General features: G+C 41.1%; 2 protein-coding genes across 3 annotated transcripts; both read right to left on the bottom strand.

The window, feature by feature from the left end:
* Positions 1-219: 219 nt before the first annotated feature.
* On the bottom strand, positions 220-21,080 carry LOC117754626 (1-phosphatidylinositol 3-phosphate 5-kinase-like). The gene is made up of 6 exons (XM_034573643.1): positions 20,985-21,080; positions 18,629-18,828; positions 16,801-16,968; positions 16,219-16,230; positions 1,044-1,153; positions 220-293 (listed from the first exon to the last, which is right to left on the bottom strand). The coding sequence occupies exons 2-6, from the start codon at positions 18,810-18,812 to the stop codon at positions 252-254; spliced, it is 516 nt and encodes a 171-aa protein (XP_034429534.1). The 5' UTR covers positions 18,813-18,828; positions 20,985-21,080; the 3' UTR covers positions 220-251.
* LOC117754620 lies at positions 10,101-12,307 on the bottom strand. Of its 2 annotated transcripts, none has more exons than XM_034573633.1 (2): positions 11,547-12,307; positions 10,101-10,448 (listed from the first exon to the last, which is right to left on the bottom strand). In XM_034573633.1, the coding sequence occupies exons 1-2, from the start codon at positions 12,258-12,260 to the stop codon at positions 10,122-10,124; spliced, it is 1,041 nt and encodes a 346-aa protein (XP_034429524.1). In that variant the 5' UTR covers positions 12,261-12,307; the 3' UTR covers positions 10,101-10,121. The 2 variants fall into 2 exon arrangements, with proteins under 2 accessions (XP_034429524.1, XP_034429523.1); XM_034573632.1 differs by having other exon boundaries at positions 10,101-10,916; positions 11,934-12,302.
* Positions 21,081-21,682: the final 602 nt, after the last annotated feature.

Raw genomic sequence — 21,682 nt, forward strand, 5'->3', positions numbered from 1 at the left:
AAAGGTTTCAGGCTCCAGAAACTTTTACAAACATAAGCAGTTAAGTAGGAAATATTTAGATATTAATTATAAGCCAACTTAAGTCCTTTAGACCAAAGGTCACAATTTCTCTAAATTACAACGTGAAACCAAAGTTAACCAGATCAGATGGAATCAATGGAACAAACACAGAAGCTTAGTTCAGACTTTCAAGTTGAAAAATTAAGTTCCCAGAGAAATAGAAAAGTAAAACTCGAGCACCAGTTTCTAAATCACGTCTCAGGAGGGGAAACGAGGTCGAGTTCGGGATGAGCCTGAAGAAATATACAAGCATTTCACGGTGGACGACTGGAAAACAAGTCCTATTGTCTGATGAATCCACGTTTGAGATTTATTACAAGAACAGAAGTGTGTATGTGAGGAGACGAACAAGAGGGAGAATGATGCCACTTGTTACTGTCCTGTTTTATATCATTAAAGAGGACAAGGAAACTTCAGTCTTATCGGATTAGCTGATAATGACCCATGACAGGTTTATAACCAATATCTGGAAAATCTGGAAATACCCCCGTGCAGGAAAGAACATCGTGACAAGAAAAATCACATTCTTAAATATTCTACAGAAGAAATTCATTTCATGGATTTAAATAATGATCACTTATACATTACATACGTTACAAAATACTCCAACACAACTATAACACACTGGTATCTCATGTTCTGGTATCATAAGTGAACACAGAGAAGGACAAGTCGCTGAAAGGTTGGTTGGGTATGAATTAAAAAAAGCTACCAAAGCTCAATCAACACTTTTGGGAAGATGTTAAACTGACGTGTTTGGTCGTCCATCACAATCATCAAAAGACTAAACGGAGGAATAACTTTTAAAAGATCTGTGTTCATCCCTCCAGTTCCAGGCACCAGGAATCGACTTCTTTATACACAACACTTACCGAGACACAAACCACGATGGTGAAAAGTAAGGGCAGGGATTGGTTTACGTGGAGCGACGACGGCCCGTCCGTAAACAAGTCTGAGTTGTAAAAGGACAAAGAGTTCGGTACCTGGCTCTTTCCCTCCATGATCTCCTTCAGCCTCTTCAGTGCAGTCCGGAGTTGAACAGCTGTACGAGGGTCATGGTTGCTTAGAGGCGCATCTGCTTTCCTGCTGCCGTCTGGAATCATCCACATGTACACACACACACACACACACACACACACACAAATAAATAAACTAACTTCACTTTTTCTTTACAATCCATCCTGCTGCCTTGTCAAATGCTTGTATTAGATAAATTGGAGACTTGCTCTGAAGTCGTCTTCCTCATGTCGCTTTTACAGACGCCAGCTCAGTGACAAACATTTGACAACGCACTTCCTCATCTTATGAATAAGTTGGGCAAAAAGTTGCAAATGTGTGTCGTATATTTTAAGCAGCAGTGATGTTGAAGATGATGATGAAGGAATCTCCGCGGACACCGTTCTTGCTTGTATAATAAGGTTTATTACACAGAAGTTACAGGTCAGGACGGGTACCTAGGTATACCCGGAGACGTTCTCGGCCAATGCAGAAGTCTGAGTCGCCGGTGCCGGACAAGCATTCATATAGGGAACTTGTTTACGCCCAAAACTTGAGATAAAATGACATCATACATAGGGGCATCTAATTCGAAACATGCTTCCTACTTGAAGATGGGAACCTCTCCACCTAACAGGTCAAAGAGCATTCTCAGGAAGAGATAACTAACAAGTAACATATTGTAATAACACTTAGGGAGTCTGAGAGTCCAGAAACCAGGCGCCGCTAGCTGTAAACATGTCATTATGTTTTACACACGTGTCAAAATGATCCATGTTAACTAAATACACCACATATTTCCCCCCTTCGAGACTTCACAAAGTCTCGAAAGAACAAAAGAATAAAACATACAAGTGTATAATCATGATAAAAATAACAATCCGTCCTGTAACATAATTGTAATAATAAAGCAACTGTATGGAGCGTAAAAGTGAGAGTGAAAAACCCATCAGGCAGCTATCTTTCCTGAAATATCCATCAAACAAACTAGACGGGAAAATTCTCTCACGGCCCCTCTGCCTAGGCGACCATACATAGTACTCCATACCAATGAAAATAGGAATTTTAGCAAATTGTGCAAGGAAATGATTTAAGCAAATACATATGGAACCCTCAGCAAATCAAAACAAAACAAATGTCCAAAGTCAGGCTGGTCGACCCATCGCACCTTCCAACGGACCTTTTCCTGCCTAGCCCCTCTATCCCTAAACACCAAGAAAAAGAAAACATCTGAGGTCCCAGTATATTTACCCAATAACAGAAAACATCATTTTCCTAGCAATTAACACACAGAGAATATAGGTCAATTTTAATATTACTCATGCAATATATAAGAGAAAACATAAGAATATATAACACTGTAGTTTCTCAGCAGCATTGATTCTCAGTTGTAGTATTGATGACGTGTTGAATCTGGATATCGTATCATACGTCCTTGTTCAGAGTCCTTCAGTCCATTCGTATTGTTCTGTTTGAAGTGTCTGAATCCATTCAACACATCGGAGTCCCTGAACAATCAACCACCCTCACAGTGGTCTTCCCCCAATATGTTCTAGAATGAAAGAAAAGAAAACCAGTATCTTTTGCATACAAAACAGATACAAATCAAACATCAAATATAGATTAACACTCTTTAAGTAAATGTGAATTTATAAGTCATATTGTCCATTTCCCCCCTGTACACACACCTCTAATATAAGAAGAAACTACAAAATAACTAAGCAATAACAGAGGTAAATGTTAGGATTATAATAACATCAGATATTCAAAATGGATATACATCCACCCTTATCACGTCGTCCTCATCAACGTCCGTGTCAGCACCAAATAATAATGGCATCTGAGTTTGATCACCGGGCATCACAACTCCAACCCATCTCAATATCATAACCTTCGCAAAGGTCAACAACAGCGTACAAAAACAAAACATCACACTCAACGTTAGAACAAGTGCTGCCAAAACCTGAACTAACACTGCTCCTACTGGCCCTAATTTGTCTTGCAACCAAGCATTTGCAGACCATCCAGCGTTTTCCGACGGGCCAAACGCATCCCTTATAAGCTTCAATGCATCTATAACACTAGTCATATTATCAGAACTATCAGGAATCAAAGTATAGCAAGCATTCCCAGTTAAGTTCAAAGCCACACATAGGCCACCTTGTTTGGCCAAAATATAGTCTAGAGCCATGTCATGTTTTAGCAACGTCAGTCTGTGGCTTTTCTCAGTATTTGACAAATATTCAAAACCTTTTATGGTTGCGTTTGCAAAACCCTGTAGGGTGTAGGTAATATTATCAATGTGATCTGCCAAGAATGTCACCCCATACCATGGAAATAATCCTATAGCCCACTTCTCTGCTAAACTGATTCTCCAATGGTACGATTCCAAATTGTTAAACTGTGCCATCTCCCGTTTCTTCCTACTTCCGGAAACGACATTAGATTGGACCTCATCTGGCCCTTTTCCCTTCTGCATAGTAAAAACCTCATATGGGAGTTTCAACGTTGCCATATAACAGCATCCTGTCCACCCATACGGTAGAAATATATATGCCTTATCACCACAAACCCACCAAATATCCTTGAAATTCCCTATAGTCACATTCCCAGGCAAACTTTGGATCTGCACCCTTAAAGTTATATTCTGTCTCTGATGTGGTACATCAAAAGTTACTTCATACGAATCATTACTCATCTTATGTCCACGCTTACCCAAGTCCATCATATATTCGTCACAATCTGATATCCCCATAAACATTCCCGGCCCATCATGAGTATTATTTGAACAAAAACAGCTGGTAGCTCTCACTGATGTCACTTCCATTATATCAGGGACCGCCGTTTTGATATTTTCATGCTGATCAAGTAAATTTACATATGGTAATTCCCCCAACCAAGAACAAGTAGATCTAGGCCTAAACAGATGTACTGACCAAGCCATCACTATATCTTCTGCTGACTGCTGCTGATACAACAGCCACGATAGTGCATAACTTTGGCATATAGCGGTTAGTGGGTCTGGTACAGTCTCTAAAATTGAAGGCCATGAGTTCGGCGATGGAATCTTTACCACACATGGACCATTCCAATTCGTAACCGATCTTACGGAATGCGTTAATTGCTGGAACCATAAGTTCCTACTTGCCCATGGGTCTGCAATTTGTAATACTGAAGGATCAAACCCAAACGCCTTCCATTTAGTTTCTCTCTTTTGTAATGTATGGTATTGATCAGTCATATGTTCTGGTGTCTGATCAGAGTCAAAAAAGTAATTATCTACGTCTGAAATAGTCCTCTGAGCTGTCACAGATGAATCTGCATCATTCTCTTCCATCATCTGTTCTCTAACTTCAACAATCTCATTACTACTGTTCACCCTAGGCTCTATCTTTAACATTAGCTTCTGGGTTACATTATCCACATCCTTAAATGTCAAAGGTGTCATGTCAAATGTCTGCGTCACATTTACAAATGTCGTAGACGTCAAAGATGTCGTCACTGTTGTAGCATTCATCCCCTTCAAAGTCATAGCTAGAATAGTAGCCTGAGTTGATGTATGAACACTCTTAGTTGTTTCTGGAGCTAAAGTAACAAGCTTCATCTGTGTACTATTCAGCCTTGGAGTGATTACTGTGGTAAATTGTTCCTGAACCCCTTTAGTAACCGTGAAAACTCCAATAGGACTCAAATCTTTTATCATGAGTGTCACTTTACGAGTTATATGACCTTTTATCCAATAATTTTGATATGGAACAAATTTAAACTCCGGTTCTAAATAAGTACACATGTATTCCCCTTGGTCTTCCCATGTAACTTTACGCAGGACAAGTGAACAATCATCTTTAATTTTCGACCACCTCATGTCATTATACAAAACATACTTCCTTTGATCACGAGGCACAATGTCAACTTCAGGTCTTGTCAACAACACATCTTCACCACGACTATTTTCCCACTTGGGAGGAATGTTACTACCAACATTCCACCTTCCACATCGACAAGGAAGGTAAGCTGTTCCTCCTAACTTAACTCTGATCACAGTATTCAAAGGAGGTGGCGTTATAGAAATCATCTGAGGCGCCACTGTAGTTAAATGCGATACATTTATACCTTCAATAACTTTTAACACTAAAAGGGTAGATTTCCCTTCCATTTTCCCAGCTTTCGTCTGGGGAGTTGATGTCATCGTCGTCAATTCTCTTGTTTCCCCAACATCTTGGAGGTCTATATTCTTATTCTCACCTATTATCACTAGAGACACTATACGAACTCTAAATCCCAACTCGGACCGCTCACTCCCAAAATGTGGATCATAAAAAGAACACCTATAATCACCTTGATCTTCCTGTTGAGGCCTATATACATAAAGACTACAATCTCCCTCAACCTTCAGTCTCCTTTTGTCATTAATTAACGTATACTTCCTTAATGGTGATGTTCCTAACAGAACTAGAACCTTACCATGGCTATCTTTCCACTCAACTCTAAGTTTCCCTTCACCACTATTTTCTCCTGTACACTGACATGGAAGCTGAACTGACTTCCCCAAGGTTACTTCAACCCTGGTTCTAGTAACGGTTTGGTTTAACCCTTTTCCTAACTGGTCTCGGGCTCCTTTGTCTAACTGGATCCCTGAGTTGTCCTGCAGCGGAGTCACCGCCCTTTGATATCTCTGGCGCTTCGCAGGCAACTGAAATAGGTCCTGCTGTGTCTGGGACATGTTGAAAGACAATGTCACTAAATCTTCTTTCCTGTTCATTAACTGCAAAGTCACTTCTAGCATCGTCAGAAATGTGCACAGAATCATCAACATTGTCCACAACATGGACAATCTCTCCTTCTGAGTTCTGACTCTGGGGATTTTCATGCATCTCCCTGTCTGGTGTATGTTCTTCCACATTGTCTTTTGGCACTCTTGAGCCTTCAACATCTTGGTTCTGTAAGTGTGGCGTCTCTTCACTTGGCGCTTTGACACAATGTGATAAATGATACCACGTTGAAGACCCTTTAACCTGGACAGCGGTTCCAGTACTGCGAACCACTTCAAATGGTCCTTCACGGCGTTCGTTATACCATTTCCTTCTAAACACCTTCACGAACACCTTGTCTCCAGGTTGCACTGTGTTCCTTTTTTGTTCATCGAGCTTCTCCTGCACCACCTCTTTTCTTTGCCTGTCAGAAACATATGTGGATATTCTTTTATGCAGATTAACCATATATGTAACATACGCTCGCATTTCATCTTCCAAAAGGGTCAGGCTTGGACCCTTTCCACTTGTAAGCAAACAAGGCGTTGGCATCAGCCTTCCTGTAACCAACTCATGAGGTGTCATATGCAAATCGCGCAGCTCACTAGAGCGACATACCATTAGTGCCAGTGGAAGTGCTGCTATCCAATTTAAACCCGTGTGCTGACATATTTTGACAATACGATTTTTCAAAACACCATTCATTCTTTCGCACATCCCTTGACTTTGCGGATGATAGACTGCACCAAGACGCTGTTTAATTCCTAGTTTTTGCAAAATCAATTTTACCGTCTTATCCACAAACTCTTTCCCATTGTCTGAGGATATTCGATCTGGAAGTCCCCACCTGCTTATGACCTCTCTACATAAAAACTTAGCCACTGACTGAGCATCCTTTCGCTTGGTTGGACATGCCTCGGGCCATCGTGAAAATCTGTCCACAACGACTAGCATATATCTCTTACCTTCAATCGGTTTTATCATGTCAACATAGTCCACAACTAGTTCACGCATAGGACCCCTTGGAGTTGGAATGTGACCAGGAGGAACCATCACTCCTCTCCGAACATTGTTTTTCAGACAGATAGTGCACCTGCCTATGACATAATCAATCTGTTCAAGCAAACATGGTGCCCAAAAACCATACTCCTTTGTAATTTTTCTCCTAACTTCCCCCCTTGCAACGTGAGCCAACCCATGCGCCTCCTGAATCATTAGACCCAACAAGTCTGGAGGTGCTATTATCAGCCCCTCATGATTTCTCCAAAGTCCAGTAGAATCTCGGGTGGCACCTCGGTCTAGCCACAACTGTTTATCCATTTCAGGAGCAGCTTCCTGAATTAAAATCGCATCCTTAAGCGTAATTTTGTCTTCCAAGTTCACTTCATGAGTGACCAGAAGAACTTTGCCCAATTTATCTGCTCCAGTGACTGCTTTTGCAGCTTCATCAGCCGCTCTATTCCCTTGTGAAACCTTTGACGCATCAATCTTATGTGCCGCACATTTAGCTATTGCTATTTCTTTAGGCTTCATCATAGCATGTAACAATTTCATGATTTGGGCGTGATGCTGTATTGGAGAACCATCCGTTTTCTTAAACCCTCGGTTCTTCCACACCGATCCAAACAAGTGACACACATTATGTGCATATGCAGAGTCGGTATATATTGTCACTCGCTTACCTTCTGCCAACAAACACGCTTCAGTTAGCCCCACAAGCTCAGCAAGCTGTGCAGATGCAGGCTGTGGTATCACTTCAGCCTTCTCAACAACAAATCCAGTTCCTTGGGCTTTTACTACTGCATAGCCAGCACTCAATTTGTCTCCCACACGATAACAGGACCCATCAGTCCAATACTCCAGGTCCACCTCACGCAATGGGAGGGCTTGTAAATCTGATCTAAGCCTAGAGTATTTCTCTGCTTCTTGAACACAATCGTGTGGCTCACCGTCTTCTGGAGTTGGCAAATTCTCAGCTGGATTCACCGTGGCACACCTTGCTAGGGTGACATCTTCCTGCTCTAAGAGCCTATGATAGTCTCTGAGCCTAGACATGGTCAATGTGTATTTACCATAATTCAAAAGATTTCTGAGACTATGATGTGTAAGAATTGTCACTGGATAACCCATTGTGACAGATGATGCTTTATTGTACATTAGAGAAACTCCCACCATTGCTCTGTAGCACAGTGGTAGCCCTAACTCTACTTCTGAATAAGCAGTGGAATAGTAAGAAATAGGTTGAGGACTCGTCCCCGTACCTGTTGGTTGACAAAGAACTGCACATGCATATTTACCCCCAGTAGAAGTAGATACATATAACAAGAAATTCTTAGAGTAATCTGGAAGTGCTAGCGCCGGAGCCTCTTGCAACTTCTTTTTGGTCGTTTCAAATGCCAAAAGACCATCCTGTGTCCAAGAAAGATTACAATGGAGTTGAGCATTCCCAGTATCTTTAATCATAGCTCTTAAAGGCCCAGTCAAACTAGCATAATCCTCTACCCATGCTGAGGAATACCCTGCGATACCAAGAAATGTCATCATCTCTCGGACTGTTCTGGGTTTCGGAGCCTTGCGAATAGCCTCCAAATGACTATCAGAAATGCTTCTGTGTCCCTGCGTTATTATCTGACCCAAATAAGCTACCTTCTCCTGACAATACTGCAGCTTTTTCTGAGAGGCCTTGTGCCCCTTTTCTGCCAGTATTTGTAGCAATTTAATTGAGTCCTTATGACATGTCTCCTCATCTGGTGAACAAATGATAATGTCATCCACATATTGAACAACAGTGCTTTTTAATACCTGATCTATCCCTACCAAATCATCCTTCAATACTTTATTGAAAATGTGAGGACTATGTTTGAACCCTTGTGGCAATCTCTCATACTCATAAGACTGTCCATTGTACGTGAACCCAAATAAGCCTTGACTTTCTATACTAAGTGGAACACTGAAAAACGCACCACATAAATCTAATACTGTGAAATGTGTCGCATCTGGAGGAATTTGGGCTAACAAAGTATGTGGATCCGGCACTTCTGCTGGAAAATCAGCTACCACTTCATTCACCGCTCTCAAATCATGTACCAGGCGATATGAATCATCTGGCTTCTTTACAGGCAACAAAGGCGTGTTACTCTGGGGATTCTGTGTTATCTTCAAAACACCTGCTTTCAAAAGTCCTTCAATCTGTGGTTCAATTCCTCGGATTGCCTCTTCCTTCAGTGGATACTGGTTCTTCCAAGGAGGTTTGACTCCTGGTCGGAGTTCAGCTCTCACTGGTTGGGCTGACTTCACAAGTCCAATATCAGTACTATGCCGAGACCACAAACATTCTGGAACTTGTCGCAACATCTCTTCTCTCATTAAGTCTGAGTCCATCTTAGCACTGCAAATTGACTCATGTGTCATCCGCACAGTTTGTGGCTTTCCTTGTCCTTGAGCAGAGATCATGATCTTAATGAATCTCTGATCCTCACTCCTCCAGATGGCAAGATTATCTTTTACCGGTATAAAAACAGCTTCTTCTGCTTCTGCCATCATTTCTCCTATATGCTTCTGCTTATATTCTTCACACACCAACAAGGTCACATGTGGCACACTCTTCTCGATATCAAACTCTTTATCCAAATAGTCATCTCTGTGTATCTTCATAGCTGCTCCTTGTGGTCCCAAAATTATACAACCCGAACTGAGTTGAACTTGCTTTGGTTGACGACTCAACCATTCCTCTGTGTTTGGTTGGGCATCATTATTGAAATACTTGAGCGTGCAGTGAAATGGATACTCTGGAAGCTTCGCATCAGGCATATTGGCAATGATAAACTTCTCCCACAATTTAGCTGGCTCCAAAAAATCTGCATTAAGACTTCCGATCCAAAATACTGAAGAAGCTTCAGTCTCCGTTGTCATCAATGATTGGTGAAAAATATCATTTGGCACTTCCACCAGACAGCCGTCTGGTGTAAACTTTATTGTACACTTCAATCTACACAAAGCATCTCTTCCCAAAAGTGCAATAGGTGTATGTTCTGATACCAATATGGGTATTGTAATCTTCCGATTTTTATAACTGAGCTCAATTGGTTCTGTGAGAGGAATCAGCTGTTTCACTCCCTCAAACCCGATTGTCCGAATCAATTGACCGGACATGGGGAGATGTATAGCATCTTCAGGCTGAATACAGGTAAAAGCAGCTCCGCTATCCACCATTACTTCCAATGGTCGATTATTTATTTTCACCTCTATTGTTGGATCTCTCTCCGGCCCTGACACTATCAGCTGACACCCCCCTTTCGAGTCTTCAGGGCATCTCTAGAATCCTGGTTCCGGGCCTCTGTAAGGGTTCACCGGTCCTCTGGGTGGCCCTGATTGGCCCCTGAATCCTCCTCTGAAGTTTCCTCTGGAGTTCCCTCTGAAATTCCCTCCTGTCTTGTTGCACTCACGGGCAAAGTGTCCTAATTGTCCACAATTATAACATTCTTCTGAACGCTGTTGAAAATTTGGATTAAACCTTCCTCCTCTTCCTCTTCCGAAATTTCCTTGATCCCTTCCTCTCCAAGTCTGCGCTTGACCAAAAGTTGGCTGTGGGTAGGAGACGACTGGAACCACCGATGATGGCTGGAACGATTGGAGCTGAACCTGGTTCGGCTGTAGTTGTGGTAATGGTTGATTTAGTGGAGCCTGATTCTGCATAACCAGAGCCTGCTTCTTCTCCATCTTCTTATTATCCACCAGTTGTATTTGATTGAGTTTTCTGAGGGTCTCTTGGTCCTGTTCTTTCTGGTCATGTTCCTTTTTCCTATACAGCACCACTTGATGGGCTATATGATCCGTATAGACACCCTTTGCCATGCTTCCAAGACCAACCACCTCTGCCAGTTTGCTCCTCACTGATAGGGGCAACCCCTTCTGTATTCTGGCTCGCAAAATTGACTGCTCCATTTGATTCAAATCCGGGTCATTTCCTGTGATATTTCTCCACACTTGATGAGCTCTCGACACATAGGCCCTCGGGTTTTCTTCCTGTCCCAGTGGTTCAATAAAAATGTTGTCAGGATGTACATTTGTCGGAAATGTCTCTTTCAGCGCTCTCCACGCTCGACCTCTATTTGCAGAAAACAGCTCTGAATCATTCACAGCAGTTCCCACATATCGATTAAGTCCAGCTTTCTGTAGAATTTCTCCCATAGCATGAACTCCAAGGAGATTAGCCAAAAGTCTCTTAATATCTCCAATGGCAGGTTGTTCTCCCACCATAATCTCTTCCAACTTCGAAATCCAAGAATGTGCTCCATCTTGAAGAGTAGGTAACTTCTCAAGTATGTTTGACATATCTGTACTCTGCCAAGGCTTATACTCCAAACTCTGCCCTCGGATGACCACTGGAAACATCTTCTTGAGTGTCAACTGTTTTCTTGAGCGCAATGCATTTTTCATGCCCAATAGTTGGGAGCCTTCTTTCTGCAGCTCTTCCTTCCGTATCTGCAACTCCTCTAACTGGTTCACCAGTGTTCTTTGTCTTTCTGGACTACTAGTTTTTCCCAAGTCATAGGAGCATCGGTCCATACTTCTTTCGACCTCTCTTAAAGTCCTCCGTACATCCTCTTCTATTTCAGTACTGAATGTAGGTGGACAAAACCTTCTTGAAGATGAAGGAGTCCTAGCCTCCAAATCTTCATCGCTGTCTCCATTCTCACTGTCATTAGTGGTAACATCTCCTCTTTTTTCCGCTCTAGCCAGTATCCGCCTGACTGCAGGGTCATATCCTCCCATGCTCCCTTCCAGATCACTTTGATCATTATCATCTCCATATTCCACCCTTTTGATCCTAGTTCCGAAACGTGTCGTTTTCTTCTTACTTTTGGAATTTGGATACATCGTTATAGTTGTTTCTGCTTGTCCCGTTTCTATTATTTTGTCCTCCTTGTCTCTGATATGATAGTTACCCTCCTGACTGATCACTGGGAGCTGAGGATAGATTTGTTTAGACTTCGTCCCTTCCTCATAAGGTGGCGGTCTCTTTACTGGATTCATATGTGAGAAAAATGGATTGGTGTTTGTCACCAGTTTTTCTGTTTGTTTTGTATTTTGTCCTATTTCTTCTACGTCTCTATCTCTCTTATCGTTTGCAGCTTTGATCAGTTTCTGTCCCTCATTTTCAAATAACTGGAGAATGCCAAGCTCTACTTGCCTCTTCTCTTTGCGTTTTTCCCCCTTCTTGCCCTTCTTTTGCTCTGCCTTGTATGTGGACACAAGTACCTGCATTATTATAATTACATCGGGGTTAAGAGTCCCCTCTACTGGCCATGGTTGGTCAATTTCAGGCCAGCGTTTATGCCATTTTTCCGATATCTTTGCAATGTTTGCGATGCCTTTAACTAAAGGATTATTCTTCTGTACTACATCAACAGGAGTAATTACTTTTGGACTTTTAGTGCCCTTTTTCCACATTGTAACGGCTTCCTTAAGTTCCCTTATTGTAAATTAAAAAGTAATTGCTAAGATTAAGACTACTTAAAGCTATTTAGTCTCCCCCCTTTTTTTTTTTTTTTTTTTTCAATCAATCAACCAATTAACCAATCAATCAATCAATCAACCAATTAACCAATCAATCAATCAATCAATTAAACAATTAACAAATCAACCAATTAACCAATCAATCAATCAATCAATCAATCAACCAACTAACAAATTAATCAATCCATGTATCAAAACCATTAAGACACCACAGCCAATAATAAAAATGAAATTGATTTGCCAACTCCAAAGGAATCAAAAGCTCATTTATGTAATAGCACAACCCAAAGTCCGCTTATAATATTTGACAAAAAGATCACGCACTCCCACATGTGACTGACTGTCACCAAATGTGCTCTTAGTCGCAGCAAGACAATCACCTAATTATCAACCAATATTCACCTCAAATCATCAAACAGTCACAATAGTGAATCTCCAACACAGCACAGATCAGAATAAGCCACGCACAAACAATAAAACTTACATCTGCAACTGACAGCAGAGTTTAGACCAAACAATCATATTCTATTAATTAATTAAATGTATTAACTGGTCAGTCCGTTGCCAAGCCCTTTATTTATTTATTTATTTATTTATTTATTTATTTAACTGACTACAGCATGTAGTATTTCATGTGTATGTAAGCAGATGAATGTGCTCTATTAATATTCTTATAATAGTTTATAAATGAAAGCAGGTTAAAATGTGTATCAACAATTATAACTATAAATGAGAACACATACAAATATGTAAAATGCAGGTTCTTGCTAAAGAGTTTGTGAATAAACTGTACCGGCCTTGATCAGACTGGAGACAGGAGCTGCACACGCAGGCGTCAGCAAGCCTCAATCTGTGTGATGCACCGGCCAGCTGCCTTCTCGTCTTCCCGCCTCAATTCCCACTCACCGTAAATGGATAAGGGAAAGAAACAGGCAATAATTTAGTATCCTATGAACCCATTAGGTCCTTTGAACAGCATCATAAGCGATTCAGTATGATTTGCACACATTTGCACATGTTATCTGCCAGCATTTAGGTCAATAGATGTTTTTCTCCTTTAAATACCAGTAATAATCCCATACCATGCATCATCAATATATAATTTAGTTTATTTCACTCTAATAATATCTTTAAAGTTCTCAATAGTTTATTATTTATTCACGGCTGTATTAATAACTCAACAGTCCTTTCATAAACCAATATATATCTGTATGACTCTCTGCCTGCACACAGCACATGTGTCAGTCCCAGTGAGGAAAAACAGATATGTTATTCTTATTTATACCAGCCCGTAGTGTAGATGTTCACACTCTTAATACCAGCATATGTGCATTCTCTAGTCAATGCAACCAATTTCCTCTCGTTATCACCTTAAAACTAAATTCTAACTATCTCTCCTATCAAAATTATCATTATCCAGTATTTAAAGTCCAAATATCAAATTAAACTCAATTTGTTCCCAAATTAAACCCCTAACTAAGCATTGTAGAATTTAATGAAAACCAAATGAAACAAAAAGTTTTAGCGGTTAAAGAATTTTTAGAACTACAAACATATCTAATCTAGCTGAATCAAACAAACAATATTATTTCCTAATACTGTCTGCACAATCTCGCTGTCCCACAAACAAACAAACAAACAAACTGTCTTTTTTAGCTTAAACTAAACCCCATTAAAGAATTGTTTTTTAAAAACTTTGTGACTCTGCCCCTGCGTCTCACAGGAGGGTGTTAATCACAGAGGTGAGAGTATGAAAGTCTCTCCTCATGTCGTTGTACTCATGTTTTAGAAAATTTACAACCCCCCTTTCTCCCCCTCTTTTCTGAATTCTTTCACACAGGCGGTCTCTCTCTCAGGGGAGCCGAGGAGAGATACGAAGAAAAACATGGGGAAGGTGGGGGCGAGTGGAGGGAGGGAAAACTAGACCCACATAATTCATTACGTCCTCTGGAAGAGGCTCATTGTTTTATTTAATACAGAAAGCAAAATATCTTTCCTTATAAGTTATCAAATTTCCCGTTATCAACCACAACCTATATATGTTTATTCAATCATAAAATCTTATTTATTAATCTAAACCACATAGACCAACCCCTGCTGCAATTTGTCACACACAGCTGGAACACAGTAGTGACCACGCTTCACACACACACCAGGATACGGTTGGGAGATGTCTCCCTGTTCATGAACGCACACACATTGCCACACAATGAAAAACACTGCAAATTCAACCCAAAAACACAAACAGCACTCATCTTATATTCCCCAAAACAACTCATTCATACCATACATTCATATAGCATGCTTTTTGCCGCGCACTTTTCTTTCTTATTCTTTTAAATTTATGCTACCTATGAGATGCAAATATTCGATGAGAGGCTGCACCAAACACTGTTCGTCAACAAATGTTCAGAGTGAGAACATACAATCGAATTTTTAATTCTACAATCTCCAGTTTATTAAACTGACCTGTGGTGAGGTTTTGCGGCCCATTCTAACAGCTCCTCTTCCTGAGGGCTTCTATATCCAGATTCTGCGGCGTCTTTCCCTGATCATCTCTTTGATCCTATTTCTCTCTCATTACTCTGTCCCTTATCACTGTTTACATTTATTTATTCAAATTTCCTGGATCCAGGATTATCCCAATTTTCTCTTTTTAACTCAATTCCTGACTATGTCAAAGCCAACTGTCACGCAGTGACTAATCTACACATGTCTTACCGTTAAGAAGTTGAGGGCCCAATCTTCATTAATCTCGCACAATGTTATTTAGCTCACCTTATCGTTACAATGAAGCTATTCTACACATACAATACATCTCTTGTATTTATGTTATTTCCTTTCTTCACTTTTTATCTTCTCTTATAATAATCCCCCCTTTATTTGCGTTGTGCACTACGCAAATAAAATCAAATTTAGCACGGAGCTTCACTTCAAACATCAACACAACATGACATGTCCATAAAAAAGAAAAGGTTCTTTACGGTGTGACCAGACAGCAGACACACAACAGCTTCAATGAATGAACCAGCATCCAGTCAAGTGAGAAATGCTCACCGTGTGTGAAGGTCTTGGAGATGCCGCAGGCCACAGCACGTCCAGAGTTCGTGACGCCAAATTTGTCGTATATTTTAAGCAGCAGTGATGTTGAAGATGATGATGAAGGAATCTCCGCGGACACCGTTCTTGCTTGTATAATAAGGTTTATTACACAGAAGTTACAGGTCAGGACGGGTACCTAGGTATACCCGGAGACGTTCTCGGCCAATGCAGAAGTCTGAGTCGCCGGTGCCGGACAAGCATTCATATAGGGAACTTGTTTACGCCCAAAACTTGAGATAAAATGACATCATACATAGGGGCATCTAATTCGAAACATGCTTCCTACTTGAAGATGGGAACCTCTCCACCTAACAGGTCAAAGAGCATTCTCAGGAAGAGATAACTAACAAGTAACATATTGTAATAACACTTAGGGAGTCTGAGAGTCCAGAAACCAGGCGCCGCTAGCTGTAAACATGTCATTATGTTTTACACACGTGTCAAAATGATCCATGTTAACTAAATACACCACATGTGTATTAAAAGTAACACATGATGCAAGTAACACATGATCACTTAAAAAAAAAAAAAAAACTGGCCGAGGAACAAAAACATGTTGAGCATAATTTTTGTTAGCTTCAAAATCATCCATGACAAATCATTCCAGTCATTAGTACCTGAGTGGAAACATCAGGGCAAACCAAAGACCAAGAGAAAGCACTGCATTGACAACGCAAATATCAGAACACACACACGCACATGCACTCAGACACACAACACGGTTTGAGTGGGGTTGAGTTGTTATAGTCAAGCTAAAAGAAAAAACAACAAAGTGCAGAAGGCCCCTCACCTGGCCAATCCACTGAAATCAGAAAAGACATGAGAACGGTCGTTACAGCCTGAACACGCATTCATCCTCCTCATAAATAATACGATTATGAATAAAACCCTTCGCTTTCCTCTTGTCTTAAGAATCTTCTGTAGTCGAGTGTAAATTAAAAACCTGAAGGAGACTAAACTAAGAAGAGTAGGAAAACTTTTGACGTCAATGTCAGAAGACAGTGAGGAATGAAGACAATGTTATCAGTGGCCTCTGATTAGTTCATTCAATACGTGACAGGGGCCTTAAAATCTACTTCAGAACTTTCAAATACGAGATGATGAACAAATGTGAGAAGCGAAGGCACATTTAAGCAAAGCATTTTTAAAGACACATATAAAAAAAGTTTGATTATGTATATAAAATACAGTAAATCCTTGCAGGACTTGTTACCACAACAGCCGAATAAGTTGTTAAAACCTGAAAGACAGGACTAGAAACTCTACAAAATAAGAGTTTCCTGTTAACGTTATTCATCACGAACCTGCTTCTTATTTGAGTCGACTCTGCAACACGCACAAGCCTGTAACCCGTACTGTGTGTGTGTTTCACCTGAGGCGGTGGAGGTGCGTCTGATGTGGTCACCGTGTTGTTTCCGGTGCGAGCCTGAGCCGTAGAGGGAGTGGGAGGGGCTTGTGGACCAACTCCTCCTGTCTGACTGGGGAGAAGGGGACGGCACATCTGGCTTGTCTGCAGCTGCTGAGGGAGGACGTCCCTCATCTGTTTACACGCGCACACACACACACACACACACGCACACGCACACGCACACACACGCACACAGTATTTATAAATTCTTTAATTCTACAAGTGCATTGAAGCTTCTTTCGAACAGCAAACGCCGTCTCCACTTCCTCCCACTATACAGTCGTCCACATTTATTTACAGTCTATATTTAAAACACATCAGATTTAAACAAATATCCAGTTTTTTTTTGCTTATCTGCCTTCAAATGTAATTAAATGAAAGCGCAGCCCCTCCTGTGATCTCATCTGTAAGAGCGTTGTGAGGTTTACAACATTCAGGGCCCCATGCTGTGATGGCGGCTGCTGCTCAGAGTGCGGGACTGTGGCGGCAGGACTCTAAACTCACGAGTCATGTGGCTCCCAGGCCGGCAATTCAAATCACATGACCTCACAAGACTTGTGGCTGATTGTCCCTGACGTCTTTAAACTGCCTGAAGTTTGGAAACAGTGAATAAGTCAGTGAGTTGTCTCATTACAAGATTTACAGATATAGTTTTGCCCTGTTAAATTCAGTACCACAACTTAACTCAGTTTAAAGGTCACTTTTCACTTTTCACTAACGGCAGACATCAGGGATTAATGTCAACAAATCTACTTTTATTTTAGTTCCTCTACAAGGAAATATGTGCCTCTTAAATATTAACACAATCTCCTGCACATGAATAAAACGTTTCTTTGTGAGAATGTGAGCTTTGTATGACGACGCTTCAGGTAACTTTGTGTGCGACTGTTAAACATTTACTGTGACTTGCACATGTTGTAAAGTTTTAGTCGGGACTATTACCAAATCTTCATAAAATGATATTTCCCCATCGTAAATGATATTTGAAGGATACAGAAAATGTTAATTTAACAATCTCTGTTTGTGAAAGAAATCAAATTATCTTATTATAAGATTTTCTGTTTGTACACTAAGGAGACGTTTTGAAGCTGAATCCTTCATGTCCTGAAATGTGTGATTCCAGGTTTGTCTTGTTGTGCAGGTGACTCCTGACTGGGTTGGGACTGGGCTGACTGGGCTGTTTGAACATTAAACATCACAGCGAATAGGCTCAGTTATTTACTTTTCGTGTCCTGAAACCTTTCGTCAAATACCTGAAGGAGTTTTACTCACTCCTCAGTGTATTCAAACGTCACAGCAGGAACTTGATCTTCCTCAGAAAGAGAAAATACCAGTTACAGCAGAACTTTTTATATCTTTTATATCAGTGGTGGTAATTTGACTGCATTTATAAAGTTATTTTCTAGTTTCAACAACATTTACATCACAGTTTACCCGTTCACACACACATTCATACAGAACTTTGTATCACTCAACCATCTCATTCCCACAGACAACAGTCAGTGGGTTCCTCGTCTTGCCCGTGGGCACTTTGAGGACCGGAGGAGCCGGGAATCTAACCACCGACGTTCCAACCACTGGATGACGTGCTCTGCTTCCTGAGCCACCACAATCTAATCAGCGATTAGCTGCTTTTTCTGACTCTCACTCCACTCTCTCCACATCTGTCTAAATTGTGTCTAGGGTCAGTTTAGCTTCTACTTTCACACAGGATAACCAAACCAGAATATCGATACACAACGGGGCAACCTCCATGTCATTGTGTGTGTTTGTGTAGACATGCATCCCTGACCTTTGTTGTTGAAACGAAACAGGTTGACGAAGGAGCTGTATGCCGAGCGCAGAGGAGGCTCATCCTGCTCCGGAGTCAGGGGTTTGAAGTGGGTGAGGTGGGAGGGGCTGGCGGGCGAGAGGACGGGCGGCTCCACACTCCACTCCGTTGAGGACGAGGACGAGGACTTGTCGTCAGCAGCCATGTTGCTGCTACTCCTGCTAGAGAGGTAAAACAAAAATATATATACATATCTTAAGAATGAGGTAAGTTTACAGTTTGTGTTTCTTGTCTTCCAGTTTGAATGTGTATGCTTTCATGTGTTTCCTTCATCAAACTGTGACAGGTTCTCGAGACCAGCATCAGTCACTGGTCAGTTCCAAGATCAGGTCTTTAATAACATCGGTTATGGTCAAAACAAATGACAACTGCTACATGAAGCGGCACGTTGCAGTCACAGTTTACACAATCGGCAGTGAACATAAAAATGAAACTATAATAAATCAGCTGTAACAACCAGTCTATCATCACTATCTCCAGGGTCCATCATGAATTAACGTTGATAAACTTGTTTAACAATCACAGAATGTAAAACGATCTTTAAAGTCCCTGATCTGAAACTCTACATGTTTTATAGGTTTCTGTAGAATAAAAACAGTCCTATGATGTTTGTCCTATGGTTTCATTCCGTCAATCTGAAGTTTCCGTTTTTCCTTCAACAGGAAACAGACTTTTTTTAAAGAAGCCAGCACCAAAAGCTGAAGAGGTTTCTTTAAAACACACAAAGTGTTCACACATCATCTTTCACACTGAACGTCCGCAGTGAGTTTAAATACAGATCGTCCGACTCACGCGCTCATGAGGTGACCGGGCGGCGGACTCGACCCGCCGGAGCCGCGGCTCGCACCGACACCATGATCCGTTAATAACCCGAGTAAAGAACCGGGAGTAAACCTCCGGGTCTCCTCCACACTTACCCGCTGAGAGGACACTACTGACGGCTCCGTCTAAAGCCACGGTGCTGAGATAAGAGGAGAAGGAGCGAGAGGAAGAGGAGGCAGCAGCAGCAGCATCACGTTCCTCAGATCATGTGATCAGACCGTGACAGCGTGACTCCACTGTCCGGAAGTGCCAGAGCCCTGCACCCGAACCCTGCACGCACAGTCTGGGACCTGGACACCGTGCGGAGCCTGTGCACGGGATAATGTGCACGGATAATGTGCACGGATAATGTGCACGGGATTATGTGCATAGCAATAGCGATATAACAAATCAATATGATGCTTAGTGGCTGATCAATCAATCAAGAGCAGCTGATTCACTGATGTAAAATTAAAAATATATTTAGTTACAGCTTTATATGCAAATAGGTGATTATTTAAATAAATATCTCACGTTTGGCTGAGCGATAAATAATGTCAATATTCATTGCAAAAATAATTTGCATCAATATCCATATAACAAATGTGCAATATATGTGTAATAATGATATTAAAAGGGAAAGTTGGTTACTTTTTAATTAGTATACATGGCTACTTATTTATTAAAAAAGATCATATTCAATATGAGCAAGTTATGAGTGATATAATGAAAAAGAAGCCAACGTTGACTTTAATCTTCCCAGAAACTCTACAGTAAAATCATCTCTAACTTCACAAAGTGACAGTGGAGGTGAAACATCTGTGTCACCTCTCAACAGAAGCGACCAGCGACTAAAACACAACCACTTCTCATTCAAACATGAATGAAGCAGACCGATGTCATTTTAAATAAATGTTTAGAGTAATCCTCGCCCAATTAATCATTAATAACACATTTAGAACTTGACCTTCTACGCGAAGAGCCTTGAGATCGTGTATATGATGCACATTTCATGGAATTGTTGTCATTGTGCTTTCACACGTAAACACCAACATGTCTCAGCTTCTCTCCAGTCGCGTCCCGATGACGTGTTTTCAGCGTTAAACCCGCTCCGACGTGTTTCCTGGACGATGAGACACAGAAAGTGGAGCCGATCTGCAGAATCACAAACTGACTTCAGACCCGTTTTGTTTTGATTTTCCCAGCTTGAAACAGACGTTCAGCTCGTTTCGTCGAACTTAGTAGCATCGAGTGTCGGCGCGTTTTTTTTGTTGTTGCTAAACAGCGACATTTGCATCTTAATGAGACGAAGCGAAGACAAATAAACAGTTTTCATTCACAGCGAACGCGACAATCAGCCGGTCGAACTACGAGTTGGCTAACGTTAGCCCCGGCTAGCTCTCCCCGGCTAACGTTAGCCTCCCATGCTAACTAGCTGCGATAACTTTACAATAGCAATACTCTTCATGGTTTCAATGTGTCCGGGATCGTCGTGCCAGTAGAAACGTGGACTCACCGGTTGACGTCGAGTCTGAAACATCCCTGAACGCCGCGGATCCGAGGACGAGGAGCCACCAGCTGAAAACACCCAAACACAGGCGGACAGACCCGACCAGTCGAGCCCCGCACCCGCTCTGTTGTGATCCGCACAGGACGGGCAGCAGAGCGCCGAGACATCGAAGGAACGAGTCTTCTCTCGTGATAGAGCGCCGCCTATGGTCAGATTGAGGGACTGACATAAAACAAGAGAAATATTAGGGAATAATTCATCTTAAAAAAAGAACAAATGAAGCACGAGTGAAAAAAAGATTCAATTCATTTTATTTTTGTTTTATTTGCACGACGCCAAATCCTAATATACATTATAAGATAAGATGAGATAAGATGAAACAAGACCAGACCAGATAAGATAAGATAAGATAAGATTTGTATTAATCCTGAAGGAAATTCTTGTGCCAGCTTAATATAATACATTGAAAAAACAATAGATATAATATAATAAATAAAACCATGAAGAGTATTGCTATTGTAATAAAAACATAAAGTGTACACAATATAACAATATAAATAAGAGTAAAACAAGTAAGTTACATGAGACAGAAAACAAATAGTAAACAAAAGTGGCAGTAAGTCATATGGGACACTGAACATGATAGTGAGATAATATGATTCAATTCATATTATTATCCCACACCAGTGGTGATATTGCACATG

The sequence above is a fragment of the Hippoglossus hippoglossus genome, chromosome 21 (genome assembly GCF_009819705.1).
Source record: "Hippoglossus hippoglossus isolate fHipHip1 chromosome 21, fHipHip1.pri, whole genome shotgun sequence".
NCBI lineage: Eukaryota > Metazoa > Chordata > Actinopteri > Pleuronectiformes > Pleuronectidae > Hippoglossus > Hippoglossus hippoglossus.